Below are 15,086 nucleotides of genomic sequence, written 5' to 3'. Positions count from 1 at the left end.
TAAAAGTATATTTCCGACAGTTAGCGGAAACTGTCTCCATTTTTTATATATCTCGATGGTGGTAGCCTATGACGTAAATCAGTTATTTTGTATGAATTTAGCTTTTTGCTTTATTGGCTTTTTTACAGTGATCTTTCTGAACACAACGGTTTTGATTAAACGATGAGCGGCGATGAGTCAGGCCTATATCAGAGTGAAATGAGAACAATGTATAATACGCGCTTTGATTGGTTCCAAAACAGTGACGTCTCGCAGTGGCACCTCTATAGACATCTGAGCTGTTTCGATGTACCTTTGTGTAAAGACATGGTAACAATGTTGTCAAATATGTGGCCTAGCCTTACAATTGTTGGAAAAGCACTTGCGGATAATATTTCTGCACGTATTATAAATGTGTTTTTTTTTTCTGTACTGAAGAGCAACTCCAACATTCAATAAATCAAAAATAGTCTAGTACAGAAATGTAATTTACAGATAAGTTTTCGTTCAAAAAGCAGGAAACATCGTTAAGACGTTATAAAATGCTGTGAAGGTACAATATTGTTTTTGTCCTTGAACATGATGATTTCATAAACCGAACATAATTCATCATTTTCATTCTCTTCTTGGAACATATTTTAACAAACACACAGTTCAATCTGACAATGGTTTATTTCTTCATTTACAACAGTTGATCAATGAAAAAAATCATTTTCCTTCAATTTATACATTATGATAACGACCAATATACATTGCACAATGCTATCCATCAGAGTACTGTATGTGGATGTCATTTATACTGTAGCCACTGGCATGCTGTATGTTATTATGCAACATTAAGGTGATGTTATTACTGCGGTTATTTTGGTCTCTTGAGTGTATTAATTAAATGGCTGACTTATATATGTCAAGAGACTGCTTTCTTCTGTATTTCACTTTACTTAAAAGTAATTTCAAAGGCTTAACTATTTGTAGAACACAGAAAAAACATTGTAAAAACTCAAAACATAAATATAAGTTTATACAAAACCAGAATTCAGATACAGTATTATTTTCACAAATTTTCATAACACAAGTATTTAAACACCTGTCTGTTGTAACTGCTAAAACACCTGAATGTAACAAATGTCCAAATGAGTCCCGTCGATGAGTCAAATAAAGAATTAAGCATCTACTGTATATCCTCGATGGTGTGACATTAAGATAAAAATAAAACTTTTGTGACTGGTTTCTACCAGTATTTATTTGACTATAAAAAAAAAACAAAGAGTGCAAATACTGGAAGTTACACATATGGGTGCTAATACTTGAATTTAATTTCATGGTCTTTTTTTTCTTTTTTCTTTTTTTCTTTCCTCTTGTTCTTCTCTGGGTAATTCGCAATGTCTGGTGGTCCCTTTGGGCAGTCTCCACATGTGCAGTCTGTATGTGGTCAGAGTGCGTATTGGCAGATTTGATTGGTAATCCTTCGATTTCAATTCTCTCCGAAAAATCCGCTTGGTGACGCCGAGCCGGGGCGTGGCTCAGCCCAGACCGTATTGTTAAACGGAGAGGCCGGCATTCGAGCAGCCTGCCCCCCAGCAGCTGTACCCCCATCTCGCAGGGGGACGGGGGTGCATGTCCAGCCAAAGTCTGTGCTTTTATTTGAGGTGGGGTGGGGGTTGGGGGTTGGGGGGGGGGTGGCTGGGTGGAGGAGCGGCAGGTTTTTCGGGGGAAGGCTGGGCCACTATTCCAGAAGAACCAGCAAAAGTAATTCACTGAGATATTACGGAACTGTCTGTCACTCCGACGGGAGGCGGGACAGTTGGTTTGGGGGGAGGCGGTGGGGAAGCGGGCGTGGGGGGCGGGGGTGGGGGCGGGGTGACCTCGGGGGGGTCTCTACAAACTGTTCTTGTCCGTGCATTCGGGCTCGGGGCTGCGCGGGAAGTACACGGTGGTCTTGTGCTCTTCGTAGCGGTCGATGTGCTTGAGGTGCACCACCATGTGCAGCGCGTAGGCCAGCACCAGCAGCAGGATGAGGGAGGTGATGAGGCCCATGAGGATGGCGGGGGTGAAGAAGGTGGCACAGTCGCTCGCCGAGGCAAACTTGTTGGACTGCACGTTGAAGGCCTGGATCTGCACGCACACAAACGGACACATACTCACGGGTCAGTGTCATGAAGAACCCGAATCCTCCTCCTGCTTTGTGGGCGACATTGGCTCAGGTGGTAAGAGCAGTCGTCTGGCAGTCGGGGGGGGTGCCGGTTCGATCCCGCCCTGGGTGTGTCGAAATGTCCCTGAGCAAGACACCTAACCCCCCAAAATGCTCCTGATGAGCTGGTTGGTGCCTTGCATGGCAGCTAATTGCCATTGGTGTGTGAGTGTGTATATGAATGGGTGAATGAGTTTTACCATTTACTTTATATGCCACCAGAGCAGTTCACCAAATACTGTAGAACAACAAAAAATATTTTTTAAGTGAGTTATGATCATGACTTTATGTGAGATTTTTCCAATCATGTAATCTTACACCATGCAGCAAGAATTCGGGCCATGGCAGATGTGCAAGACAAATGCTTGAAAGCATTGAAAGCAAGTCCATCAGAGTGGATACGCTTCTTAAAAATGAAACCTAGGGAAGTGTTTAGCTGGATATAATTCCATATTATTGGGTAGATGGCAAAATCAGCTACATTGAATTTATATCATCTTGCAAAACCACCATAGGAAATGTAGTTTCTAATTTGCATTTTGTATTCCCCAAGAGCTAATAGACAACCCATAATGTGTCTCTCAGTAGCAACAGGATACGACAGCTGCATCTATTGCATTAAACTTGGCAGTATTATGATCATAAAAATACTCCACGTTTTAGCATATAATGCTTTCCCCCAAGCAAACAATCTAATACATTTCAAATGGTTCATGCTCAGCTGATGCTTTTGATTATGTCCATTTCTGTGTTGTGTACAGGGTCAAACAAAAACAACTCGCGTTCATTTTATATTTTCCTCATCAAAGAAAAATACAAGGCAAACACAATTCCTGCCTTTGTTTCTGATTTCCGCGTATGTTTCTCTCCTTGTAACACAGCTGTGATGAATCACGCCGCGGTGTGTGGGAGGAACGTGAGCGTAGGACACAGCGACGGAGAGCCAATTCCGCCTTCAAATCACCGTCTACAAATCCACACTTTTCACCAATTACCGCACTTCTCAGCGGCCAAATGTGACCACGTCTGCATCTGCTGCACAATGTCTCAAACATAAGTACAATGCAATCTTTGTATTTTATGATTTTATGATTATTATTATTTTTTTGTCACATTGTGCTAATGAGGGGGGGGGGGGTGCGGGCTAACGGACGGGCGGGCTTACCTGGAAGTCGGTGAACGTGATGTGCCAGTTTGCGGAGCTGTCACTATGGGAGCTGGGCACGAGCAGGGTGTCGTATTTCTGAAGGCTGCTCACGTGCTGGCAGTGGTAGGAGTAGGTGGACGGGGCGTAAACCTCCGTGGCATTGAAAATAGCCTCGTGGGTCCAGTTGTAGTGGATGTGGACGCTGTCCAGGGTGAACCAGTTCTGGCCCGCCGACTCGTAAAATGTGTTCGACATCTGTAGCCTGGAGTGGCGCGGGGGAGAGGATGGGGAGTCGGTCATTGTCAAAAGAGCACAAGAGTAGGTCATTCGAACATTTTACAATTATTTCCTTAAAAAGACATGATGCATTTGAAGTGTTCATGAAGCCTAAAGATAAAAATGTATTGTACTTCTTGTCCATATTTATAAACAGGGATACAGAACTTCCTTTTGATACACATATTTTATTTATACACCCAAGAGATGTATCCCAAGCGGTGACACAGTGGGTCTCTTCTCTATGGGTATTCCTTGTAGCGTAATGGTTAAGGTACATGACTGGGACCTGCAAGGTCAGTGGTTTGAATTCCGGTGTAGCCACAATAAGATCCGCACAGCCGTTGGGCCGTTGAGCAAGGCCCTTAACCCTGCATTGCTCCAGGGGAGGATTGTCTCCTGCTTAGTCTAATCAACTAATCACTATGGATAAGAGCGTCTTCAAAATGCCATTTAATGTAATGTAATGTAATGGTTACCAATACCAAACTCCCCTGTAATTGCCAGTATAATAACTTATTATTTATTATATATTATTTATTTTCAGAATAAAAAAAATCTTAACTAAATAAAATGCCTTTTTAATTTTATTTATTTAGTTCTTTATACAGGTATTTAACACTCTTGCCTGTGAATTATCATAAGGGGAGTGGGTATGGATTTCAGTGTGTCGGATGAATGATTAATATTCTCGCCAGATCGATTATCAGTGTGCACATGATAGACACAGCTGTTCACTTGTATGTATTAGCATGATCTTGCCTTATTGGATTCTGGAAACTAAAATTATCGGAAGGATGAAACCAACAAATATACTTAAGCTCTGCACGACAGAATGAATAGGCAATCATTGGCGCCCGTGTAAACCTTTTCTGAAGAAAGGAAGCTGTCATGACCTTGCATAAACATTAGCTGTTTATTGAAACATATTTTTCTTCTGACTAAACAGGAATCACCTCTTACTGAAAGAAGATTGAAAAAAATAAAATCAGGGTAATGAACACATTTCATTTCCGCCATTCCCCCCAGCAGATCGGCCTATTCGGATAACAGACGATGCATTAATTGGTTTTTGTCTACAGTGCGGAATAATGCATTTAACCAGACAATGAAACAACAATCTCCCGTTCGATGCAAGCTCATCTTTAGGCCTATTTAAGTTCATTAGGTTTTGAGAGAATGAAAACAGCCTATTTATAGGCTATTGTCCGTGGACTCACAGCCGTACTTTGCAGCGCGGAAGACAGCAGCAGCTGACTTGAAATGAAATGTCTCATAAGTTTTAGCGCATCGTCACATTCACATTAGCTGTGTGAATCTCTCCTGCAGGCAGTTCCTCAGTGCAGCGTTGGTCCCACAGAAATGGCTGCCTTATGCCCACTGAGCCTAGCAGCCTGCTGGAGGATGGTTTGGGCTGATAGTGCTGATAAATGGCTGTGCTATTGAGACAAAATACCCAAAATGCATATTTGAGCATATCAATGAATATTAACAAATACAATAAAACTAGCCTATATATGCTTTTTTTTTTTTTGCTGGTCAGAATGTTTGGCAGGCTTTAAATTCCCTGGATCAGTTTTACCAGCCAAAAACCAGCCATTGTTGGCTGACACATGCTCCGTACTGTAGACTGTAAATTTTCTTCTAAATCCCACAGTTCACTATGTGATTAACTGAGTCAGATATTTACGTAAGTGTTTCACAAAACATTTTGTTTACTTCAGTCTATACAAATGTCATAGCATCATGACATTAAGGTAACAAATGCGATTATATCCAATGAAATCATAGCCATAAGTTAAATGTGCAATGCAGTTAAAATGTCAGATGTCAGGGAATGTGTTGGAGACTTTGAGAGCTCACCTTATGGAGAGGCGACTCAGATCTTCTACATCCCCAAACCGGAGAGAGAGCCTGGTGACAAAACAGAACTCTTCATTTCCAGGGGAACACAAGATTATCTTAGAGCAGTCGTCTGGCAGTCTGAGGGTTGCCGGTTCAATCCCACCCATAGGGTGAGTCGAAGTGTTCCTGAGCAGGACACCTAACCCCCAAATGCTCCTGATGAGCTGGTTGGTGCCTTGCATGGCAGCCTATTGTCATTGGTGTGTGAGGGTGTGCATGAATGGGTGAATGAGAAGCATCGACTGTATAGCACTTTGGATAAAGGCGCTATATTACATTGTTACATTATTGGCATTTGGCAGACGCTCTTATCCAGAAGGACGTACAGTTGATTAGACTAAGCAGGAGACAGTCCTCCCCTGGAGCAATGCAGGGTTAAGGGCCTTGCTCAAGGGCCCAATGGCTGTGCGGATCCTATTGTGGCTACACCAGGATTAGAACCACCGACCTTGCGTGTCCCAGTAATTTACCTTAACCACAACGCTACAGGCCGCCCCATAAATGCCAACCACCAGAACACCAGGTAGAGCGTAACTGTAATCAGCATAAACCTAAGCCCTTATACTGACAGTAGTCATGGAAATCTGAGGTGATTTCATAATCAGTGCTAAATCTCCATCAGTGCTCAATGACATATTAGTGTAATGTCTTCCCTTTTGCGAATGCACCACGTGATGTCAGCATAGATGGTACTGTGGTACCCTCAGAGTGCTATCTCCTGTTTATGCTTTATTCACTTTCATAAGTGGTCAATTAACCAAAGTGCTGTACAATTGATGCTTCTCATTCACCCATCCATACACACACTCACACACCAACGGCGATTGGCTGCCATGCAAGGCGCCGACCAGCTCGTCAGGAGCATTTTGGGGGTTCGTTGTCTCGCTCAGGGACACTTCGACACACCCGGGGTGGGAATCGAACCGGCAACCCTCCGGCTGCCTTATCGCCTGAGCCCCATCATATTCATCTTGTGTTTAGAGCCACAGAAGGAGAAAGGTGGCACATACAGTGAGGCAGTTTTTTATCACTTGATAATGAATAAATAAATACATCTTCAGTGGCGGGGGGGGGGGTCTTACGTGGCTTTGTCTTTGCTGCAGGCCGAGCCCTTGGTGTCCACGGGGGAGTTGGGGCCAAACGCCTTCTCCGTGAGGTCCACGAAGGTGTGGTTCTTGTACCTGATGGCCAGCTTCTTGGCCCGGAAGAGGATGCACGTCTTCCCGTTGTAAGCCACGTTCAGGGGCGAGTGCGGGAGAGAGGCGGAGGATTGGAGCAGCTTCCGTTTGGTCCGGGGCGGGGAGTGCAACTGCCAGCCGTACGGCTGCAGGCGAGAGGGGGGAAGCCACACATTACATTACATTACATTACATTACATGTCATTACATTACATTGCATTACATTACATTACATTACATTACATTTCATTACATGTCATTACATTACATTACATTACATTACATTTCATTACATTTCATTACATTTCATTACATTACATTACATTTCATTTCATTTCATTACATTACAGGCATTTAGCAGACGCTCTTATTCAGAGCGACGTACAACGAAGTGCAGATCGAACACAGGGACAAGTGCGATGAGGACCCGAGAGGACAGTACGGTTCCGAGTCCTAGCGTGACCCATACAGATACAATTGGAACAGCTGCTTGAAGGAGATATAGAATGATTCATTCTACCCCCCACCCTCAAAAAAAGGAAAGACAGTCATCATAGTGTTTAGTCAGTGTTGAGGAGGTAGATGCTTTTCAGTTTCCCCCACCCACACACACACACACACTTCAAAAGTATTTTTTAAAGTAATATAAATTGATGATATACGTAATGTGGGATTTATTCACTCGTGTAATCTGGGGCTGTTCAGCCTGACTCGGGGTGCTGGCAGACATACAAAACCCGGAGGTCATACAGAACTCTCAAAAAACCCTTGCAATGAAGATGTGCTCGGTACAAATTCAGAATTATAAACATAATTGGCGTCATGTGTTTGGCTGAGAGAACAGGTGTTTGTGTGGGATTAGTTCTGCCTGGATAGCAGTGAAATCCTCTCCCTGACATACGAGCACAGGTAAGGTACACGCTGGTGTTCCCAGACGCCACAGCGCATTACCTGCAGAACTCTCCTGAGCGGGTTTTCTGCTCCAGGTAGATCGCTTCCTCCCAGCGAGGCACTGTGGCTCCGAATGGCCACCGCTTCTGACGCGCGTGGGAGGGGCGGGAGAGGGAAAACACACGTTTGTCACGTGCTACACGTTACATAACTTCATCCTGCTGTACATGTGAAGGCAACGTTTAGCGACTAAAACGAAAAAAAAAAGACATTCCATTTATCAACTTATTATAAATGAAATTGTATGCTTGCAAAAAAAAAAAAAAAAATTCATTGGGTTGGGTGGTATTGACCATGTTGCCTAGAAACAGTATTATTTAATGTACACAGCTATAGACTGCAGTGCTTTGCGTTCATTGGTAGACTATTGGCATCCGGCTCGCATCAGTAATCCCCAGTAGAGGTTTTGTGTCAGAACATACCATTTCTAACTCTGAGGGCCTGGAATGGGGGTGCATCTGAGCTGTAAACAGAAGAAGAAGAAGAAGAAAACAAAACAAATTACTTTTTTAGAACACAAGTAGCAGGCAGGTTGCAAGTGAAGAGGGGGAGCGGGAATTCTCCTAGCCTTATGGATGTAGGATTGAAACTGGTACCCCAGATAAACAAACAAACTTTTACTGCCGCTGCTGTTGCGTTTATTTATTTTAGCTCTGCGCTCCAGCTTGCTCTCTGCAGCAGTAGGGCCGGGGCTCTGAGGATTACGCTACGACACACACACACACACCGTTTAAACATCTAATCACTGCCATAATGCTGGATGAAACGAGCTTAGCCAAGGAGATTCCAAGGCCTGATTATCAGGCTCCGAGGCGGGGCCAGCTGTTCGGCTCAGGGCAGCTCGCGGTGTCTGTCCACCTGTCTCGGGCAGGCGGCGGAGGCCTGGCAGACACGAGGTGTGTCAGCGGAGCTTCAGCCGTGCCAAGGGCCGGAGCAGTGGGGGAGATGACCTTGTGCACAAACGCCCCGCCCGGCACACCTGCACCCTGTGCTCGGCTGTGCTGCCGGCTAGGCTCAGTTTCAGACGAGCGGGCAGAGGCACCGAAATGAGTGTGCACTATGTGTGTGTGCACTATGTGTGTGTGCACTATGAGTGTGCACTATGTGTGTGTGCACTATGTGTGTGTGCACTATGAGTGTGCACTATGTGTGTGTGCACTATGTGTGTGTGCACTATGTGTGTGTGCACTGTGTGTGTGTGCACTATGTGTGTGTGCACTATGTGTGTGCGCACTATGTGTGTGTGCACTATGTGTGCACTATGTGTGTGCGCACTATGTGTTTGTGATATGTGTGTGTGCACTGTGTGTGTGCACTATGTGTGTGCGCACTATGTGTGTGCGCACTATGCGTGTGCGCACTATGCGTGTGCGCACTATGCGTGTGCGCACTATGCGTGTGTGCACTATGTGTGTGCGCACTGTATGTGTGCACTATGTGTTTGTGATATGTGTGTGCACTATGCGTGTGTGCACTATGCGTGTGTGCACTATGCGTGTGTGCACTATGTGTGTGTGCACTATGCGTGTGTGCACTATGCGTGTGTGTACTATGCGTGTGCGTATTATGTGTGTGTGCACTATGTGTTTGTGATATGTGTGTGTGCACTATGTGGTTGTGATATGTGTGTTTGTACTATGTGGTTGTGATATGTGTGTTTGTACTATGTGTGTGCACTATGTGTTTGTATTATGTGTGTATACTATGTGTGTGTGTACAATATGTGTGTGCACTGTGTGCGTGTGTGTGTGTGTGTGTGCACTGTGTGTGTGCACTGTGTGTGTGTGTGTGCACTGTGTGTGTGCACTGTGTGTGTGTGTGTGTGTGTGTGCACTGTGTGTGTGTGTGTGCACTGTGTGTGTGCACTATATGTGTGTGCACTGTGTGTGTGTGTGTGTGTGTGCACTGTGTGTGTGCACTGTGTGTGTGTGTGTGTGTGTGTGTGCACTGTGTGTGTGTGCACTGTGTGTGTGTGTGTGTGTGTGTGCACTGTGTGTGTGTGTGTGTGTGTGTGTGCACTGTGTGTGTGTGTGTGTGTGTGTGTGTGTGTGTGCACTGTGTGTGTGTGCACTGTGTGTGTGTGTGTGTGTGTGTGTGTGCGCACGTATAGTCCCGCAGCTGTTCTCTCGTGGCAGTAAGCAGTGCAGTGTTGTTTTTTCACTCTGATATTTTTACTCTTGGGGATGATTATAGTTTGGTGACTCAGAAATTTATGCGGCATGTTTTACGCAAACTATTTATAGTGCATATGTGTGCGGAGATTACTGCAGGTGCAGATGCTTTTGTCATGAGCATCCAACATCACGGCTTCTGGATGAGCCTATTTATTGGCTTTTTCCACGACGGTTTCTGATAATTACTCTCATTCAGACCCCATCTGCGACGGCAAGCTCAAACGTTGAAGTGATGTACAGTAAGTATACATTTGGGAGTTTACAAAGGCTCCTCTCCCAGCTCTCTGCGCTTGTTTGGAAGCAGATGCTTTTGATACGTAATTAAACGTGGCAAAACACAGAGTAATCATTCGTCTGAACGGGAACATCAACTTTAAATCGGTATCGGAGCCACACCGTGGATCAGGGGAAACAGGACGAACTGAAGCACCGAAACGGCACGCGTGCTTACGGCGGACGGGGATTGGGACACTCTGGAAAATCCCTCAGCTCTGTGCCTAACGGGAGTTTACAGAGATGGCCTCAGCGCTGCACGGCCGCCATTGGCTGTACCTGGATGTGGGGCTTGCCATTATATAATCAACCGACCGGCTCTCTGACACACCTTCCTCTGCCGCGGCGTGGCGCTTTATTCGGGGATAACAGAAACAGATTAAGAGTCTGAAGCCTTTGTACGGTTGTTCCTTGGCACAGCACCCCAGTGCTCCTCCGAATAAAATCTGATGCGATTAAAAGTCTATACTGATCTACGTGGTTCCACTTCGCCCTGCTTTGCCCTGGCTGCTGTACGGAAGGACTAAACCGACCAATGCCCTTGAGGCATTACAGTATGTCTCCGATTACGAATACAGATTTCCTTTTGCTCCTGAGCATCTCTCACAAGTGCCCAGCATTCCTAGCGCACATCCACAGGGTTTCACAGGTACCATGTGAAAACTGTCACCGTGCGAAAATTATATTTGGATACTGCTACTATGTGCATAAATCAGGGCTCGCAAACCCAACCCCTCTTCAACAGGGACACGGTTTTTGGTGTGCATCCCGACACCCCTTTGCAGTACATTACATTACATTATTGGCATTTGGCAGACGCTCTTATCCAGAGCGACGTACAGTTGATTAGACTAAGCAGGAGACAATCTTCCCCTGGAGCAATGCAAGGTTAAGGGCCTTGCTCAAGGGCCCAACAGCTGTGCAGATCTTATTGTGGCTACACCAGGATTAGAACCACCGACCTTGCGTGTCCCATTCCTTTACCTTAACCACTATGCTACAGGCCACCCCCCTACTAAACTGACTCCCGATTGAAAAGAAACCTCAAAAAACCTGTGGAAACTATATTCAAGTACGGGACACCATTGCAACAAAGCACGTGACAAACCGGTGATCGGAGTGTCGTTACACATGACAACAGGGCTGCACAGCTCCAGCCCCCGCCCGGAGTGCGTATGGCTTCTGTCCAAATAATAATCCTGGCTTAAATTCCAGAAACATCTGTAAAAGCTGAGGCTGGTTCATTCCAATATTGGACCACACCGTAGTAACACATTGTCACCGAAAGGAAAACGTGCCGTCCACAGCTGTAGCCCACGACTACGTAAAAAAAAAACGCAAGATCAAGTGATGAATGGACTGAATTAATAACTATGAGCAGAAGTTGGCAAGAAATCCTAACAAGGATCGGCCCTGGTTGTGCACCCATGCATTCAAATGAGGCCATTGCTGGATAAAGGGGCCATTTCTCTCATAAAGAGATCCCGATTGTTCTTATTGCACTCCAACAATCTGTTTTTGATCATTTGAGACTCTTACACAACGTGGTTCACAGTACTGAACATTTTCTGCGTATTATTTTGAGAAATGTTGCAAATTCCTTAATAGGTAGTCCTGAACAAGCACACTAAAACCCAGCTACATTAAAATGTTGTCAAAGTAAATTTTGAAGCCCATTATTTTCCAACAAATTTCTCAACTTCGGCTCGCTCAACAACCTCCTTTTAATGAATAAATAAGGATTTTGACACCTGCAAGGAAGTCCTGGAGGAAAGCACACAAAAACAGACAGAAAAAATTAATTAAAATTCAAAATATGTAGTTCCCTGAACTAGAACATTCAAATAATGTCCTTTGGCAAAACCACCTGAAAATATACACCCATCTCCCATATTGTGAAGTTCCTGAGCTCCATGTTCTCTAGATTTTCTTGTAAATGTTGTCATCAGTTTGCAGTTCCAGTAATGTCATTATGATCACCAGGGTATCTATTTGCATGCGTCATAATGAGTAACATGGTGATCAAATTTATCACCTGCCTTCTTCAGTTTTTATTTTACTGTTCTATAATTGATAAAAAACAGAATTCAGCATGTGAAATATTTCCCAGATATTATATCGGAGGGTTGTTTAAAAAAAAAAAAGCATGATATATGCACATTTATACTGCATGAGTACACTCATACACAGTCAACTCTCACATGGATCACTCTTACATAATCAAACAAGAAACAAGATGTATTCCACCATCTTTTTTTTCAATGTCTGAGTCACTCACTCAAGCTGTAGAATGAGTATTATGAGAGAACAAGCCAAATGGTGAAACTTGAAGCAGGAACTCATTTCCTATCGCAGTTCCATCTCGGTGATACATCGTGCTTAAAGGGTACAGGTTACTAAAATATCATACGAAAGCATTCACCATCAATCAGATACACTGGAACTTGACAATAAAGTACAAAGAATTTTGGGGGGGGGGGGGGATTTCATTATTTTTGGCTTCAAGGCACCACCTACTGGTAATCTGAGTAATGGCAATCTGCCATCTTGTTTCTGCCTCTGAATTCTAAACCTGAATTTTTTTTTACCACCAGAGATTTCATTCATTTGAAAACAACAAGCAAATTCGGTCACCGTCCTGCCAGAGTTCAATACGTTCTAGCCAAATTAATAAGCACAAGTTCAATGAATTAAAATAAAAAAACTACCAACAGGACGGCAAATATTTATAGATTTCACAGCGATTCCAGGTGACAACACATTGTGATTTTTCTTTTAGCTTTTGCAACTTTTCAGCGCATTGCATCATGTGATGCTCAGTGTAAGAGTGAAATCCGCTTCGTTTACATCCCTACTGTGAGCCCCACGAGCAGACAGCAGTGGGATCAGCGAGGACTGCCATTTCCTGATTCCACTATGCGTGTAGAAAACGTAGCAGCCCACTGAGACTGCATTCATGGGAATGTCCATATTTCAGCAGTGATGTGAAGACCATGGCCCCTCATACTCATACACGTGACCGCGCTGGGACAGGCGAAATGTCAACAGATGAAGAAACAATAGTTAATGGCCAAGTTCACCCGTCTCCACTGTTCCTGTGATCGAGCTGAACAGTATTATTCCAGGAGATTTTAAACTTTAGACGTGCCGAAACTTTCATTTTACAAAAGAAATGTAGAGTAGAGTTAATAATGACTTTTCTGCTAATTTGTTGTAATAATGATAATTTATCAGTTATTGTACATTATCTGTATGTATCTGTCATTTCAAGCAAATCAAGGGATTTGAAAATGTATACAAAATAAATTAAATGCTTTTTAGTCTTTCAGTATTAAAATGCATTTAATTGATCATTGCACTAAAAGTCCACATAAGGTTCATTGGGACACCAAATAACATTGCATTGTTATCAACAATCAAATCGCAATAACTGGAATATGTACTACTGGGTTAACTGACATTTTTCAAATGTTGCTTTTTTACAGCGAAAAAGGTTCATGTTTAGGTTATGTTTGCATGGTTAAGTTGCAGGTGACGATCTAACTTGGTTAAAATATACATCCATATTCATAATTGCCATTTACCATTTACCATAATAAATACTGCATATAATATAAAATGTAGACATTTTCTATCATTCATTTTATAATCTCACAGGGGCATCGTGGAAATAAAAAGCTCAGGCCTAACTTGTCATGTAACTATTAAATGTTACCCATAAATATTATTAATTAAAAACATATTAATAATAATCCTCAGTGCAGCTGAAATAATTAGTATTACTTCTGTTCAAACAGTAAAATAGCATCAGCCATACAATTAGTTCGCCATCCAGAAATCAATTAAAAACAGCACTGTGCCAACAACCTCAAGGGTTTGATTTTCCAAAGCACATTAACATGTCAGGATGACCTGGGAAAGCACAGGGAGCAGGAGTCTGGCTCAGCACAATCCCGACTTTCAGCCCTTCCTATTTCTGTAGCACATATATGGATCTGCGCTGTAAACGGATTCCTATAGACCAACACTGATGGATTTTCTCTTGTGTTTCATTGACAGGGAGCCTGGCTCAGAATCATCGCAGAGTTTCGGCGAAACTACAAGCAAGAGAACAGCATCGGATGAATAGAAAGCCCTTCGGTTACGCAGTCTGACCAACAGAGGCAAGCTTGGGTCTTTATAGATTCAGAAATTCCTTTTTTTTCCCCAACTGTACTTTCTTTTCCTGATTTGTTTACTGAGGTCTCTAACAGGCATTGAAAGACTCCGCACAGCATCCACACAGCATCACTCTCCTCATCCACACACACAGTTCACAATTTGCCCCACTTACCTGTTCTCCACAATAGCAGGCACTTGATCATAGGATAATGAGAGTTGAAGAAAAAGGAAAAACAGTAATGTGAAAAACAAAAAGAGCTTGTGTTTAGCCATGGAGACGACCAGATGAGGCTGCTACAGATGAAGACTGCTTCATAATCTGCTTTGATAACACAGCCGAGACCAGAGCTCAGTGATTGACAAACGCGGCAACCAATGGACGGAGAGGGGGTAGATAATCATGTGTCACAAGCACACCCACTCCCTCCCCTCCCCCCCCCCCCCTTCTCTCGCTCAGGCAGACAGAGGCACACACACACACACACACAGAGCGCTTGGCAGCACAGAAATATACCCTCACTTGATTTAACCTCCTTCCCCAAAAAACCCCCGGGTTTCTAAAACCAATATCCCTATCTAAAAAACCAATCAGCCAATGATCGGAAAACACTCAAGGTCAGAATAACGGGAGGCTTTTCTTTACATTTAAGACGGAGAACAAAAAAACCCCCCCTGATAACGTGACCTAGATTTACACTGAGCTGCCTCAATAATTGAAATTAATTCACAGGAGAGATGTGTGTTATCTGCAGAAAAGCCCCGCAGCTGAACAAGATTGTCTAATGAAGCAGAATGTACGTGTGACGAAACAGACACAGCAAACCAAAGGAATTACATCCCCGATACTCCCC

General features: G+C 43.7%; 1 protein-coding gene across 2 annotated transcripts; it reads right to left on the bottom strand.

Annotated features, from left to right (window-relative positions):
* Positions 1-1,834: 1,834 nt before the first annotated feature.
* atp6ap1la (ATPase H+ transporting accessory protein 1 like a) lies at positions 1,835-14,561 on the bottom strand. Of its 2 annotated transcripts, none has more exons than XM_061220865.1 (7): positions 14,408-14,561; positions 8,050-8,090; positions 7,628-7,713; positions 6,581-6,822; positions 5,457-5,507; positions 3,336-3,579; positions 1,835-2,094 (listed from the first exon to the last, which is right to left on the bottom strand). In XM_061220865.1, exons 1-7 carry the CDS (start codon positions 14,506-14,508, stop codon positions 1,858-1,860), a joined length of 1,002 nt encoding a protein of 333 aa, XP_061076849.1. In that variant the 5' UTR covers positions 14,509-14,561; the 3' UTR covers positions 1,835-1,857. The 2 variants fall into 2 exon arrangements, with proteins under 2 accessions (XP_061076849.1, XP_061076850.1); XM_061220866.1 differs by having other exon boundaries at positions 7,628-7,710.
* Between the last annotated feature and the right edge of the window lie 525 nt (positions 14,562-15,086).

Source organism: Conger conger, chromosome 14, assembly GCF_963514075.1.
Source record: "Conger conger chromosome 14, fConCon1.1, whole genome shotgun sequence".
In the NCBI taxonomy this organism is placed as follows: domain Eukaryota; kingdom Metazoa; phylum Chordata; class Actinopteri; order Anguilliformes; family Congridae; genus Conger; species Conger conger.
The sequence above is the reverse complement of the archived record's forward strand: the minus strand, read 5'-3'. Positions and strand labels throughout refer to the sequence as shown.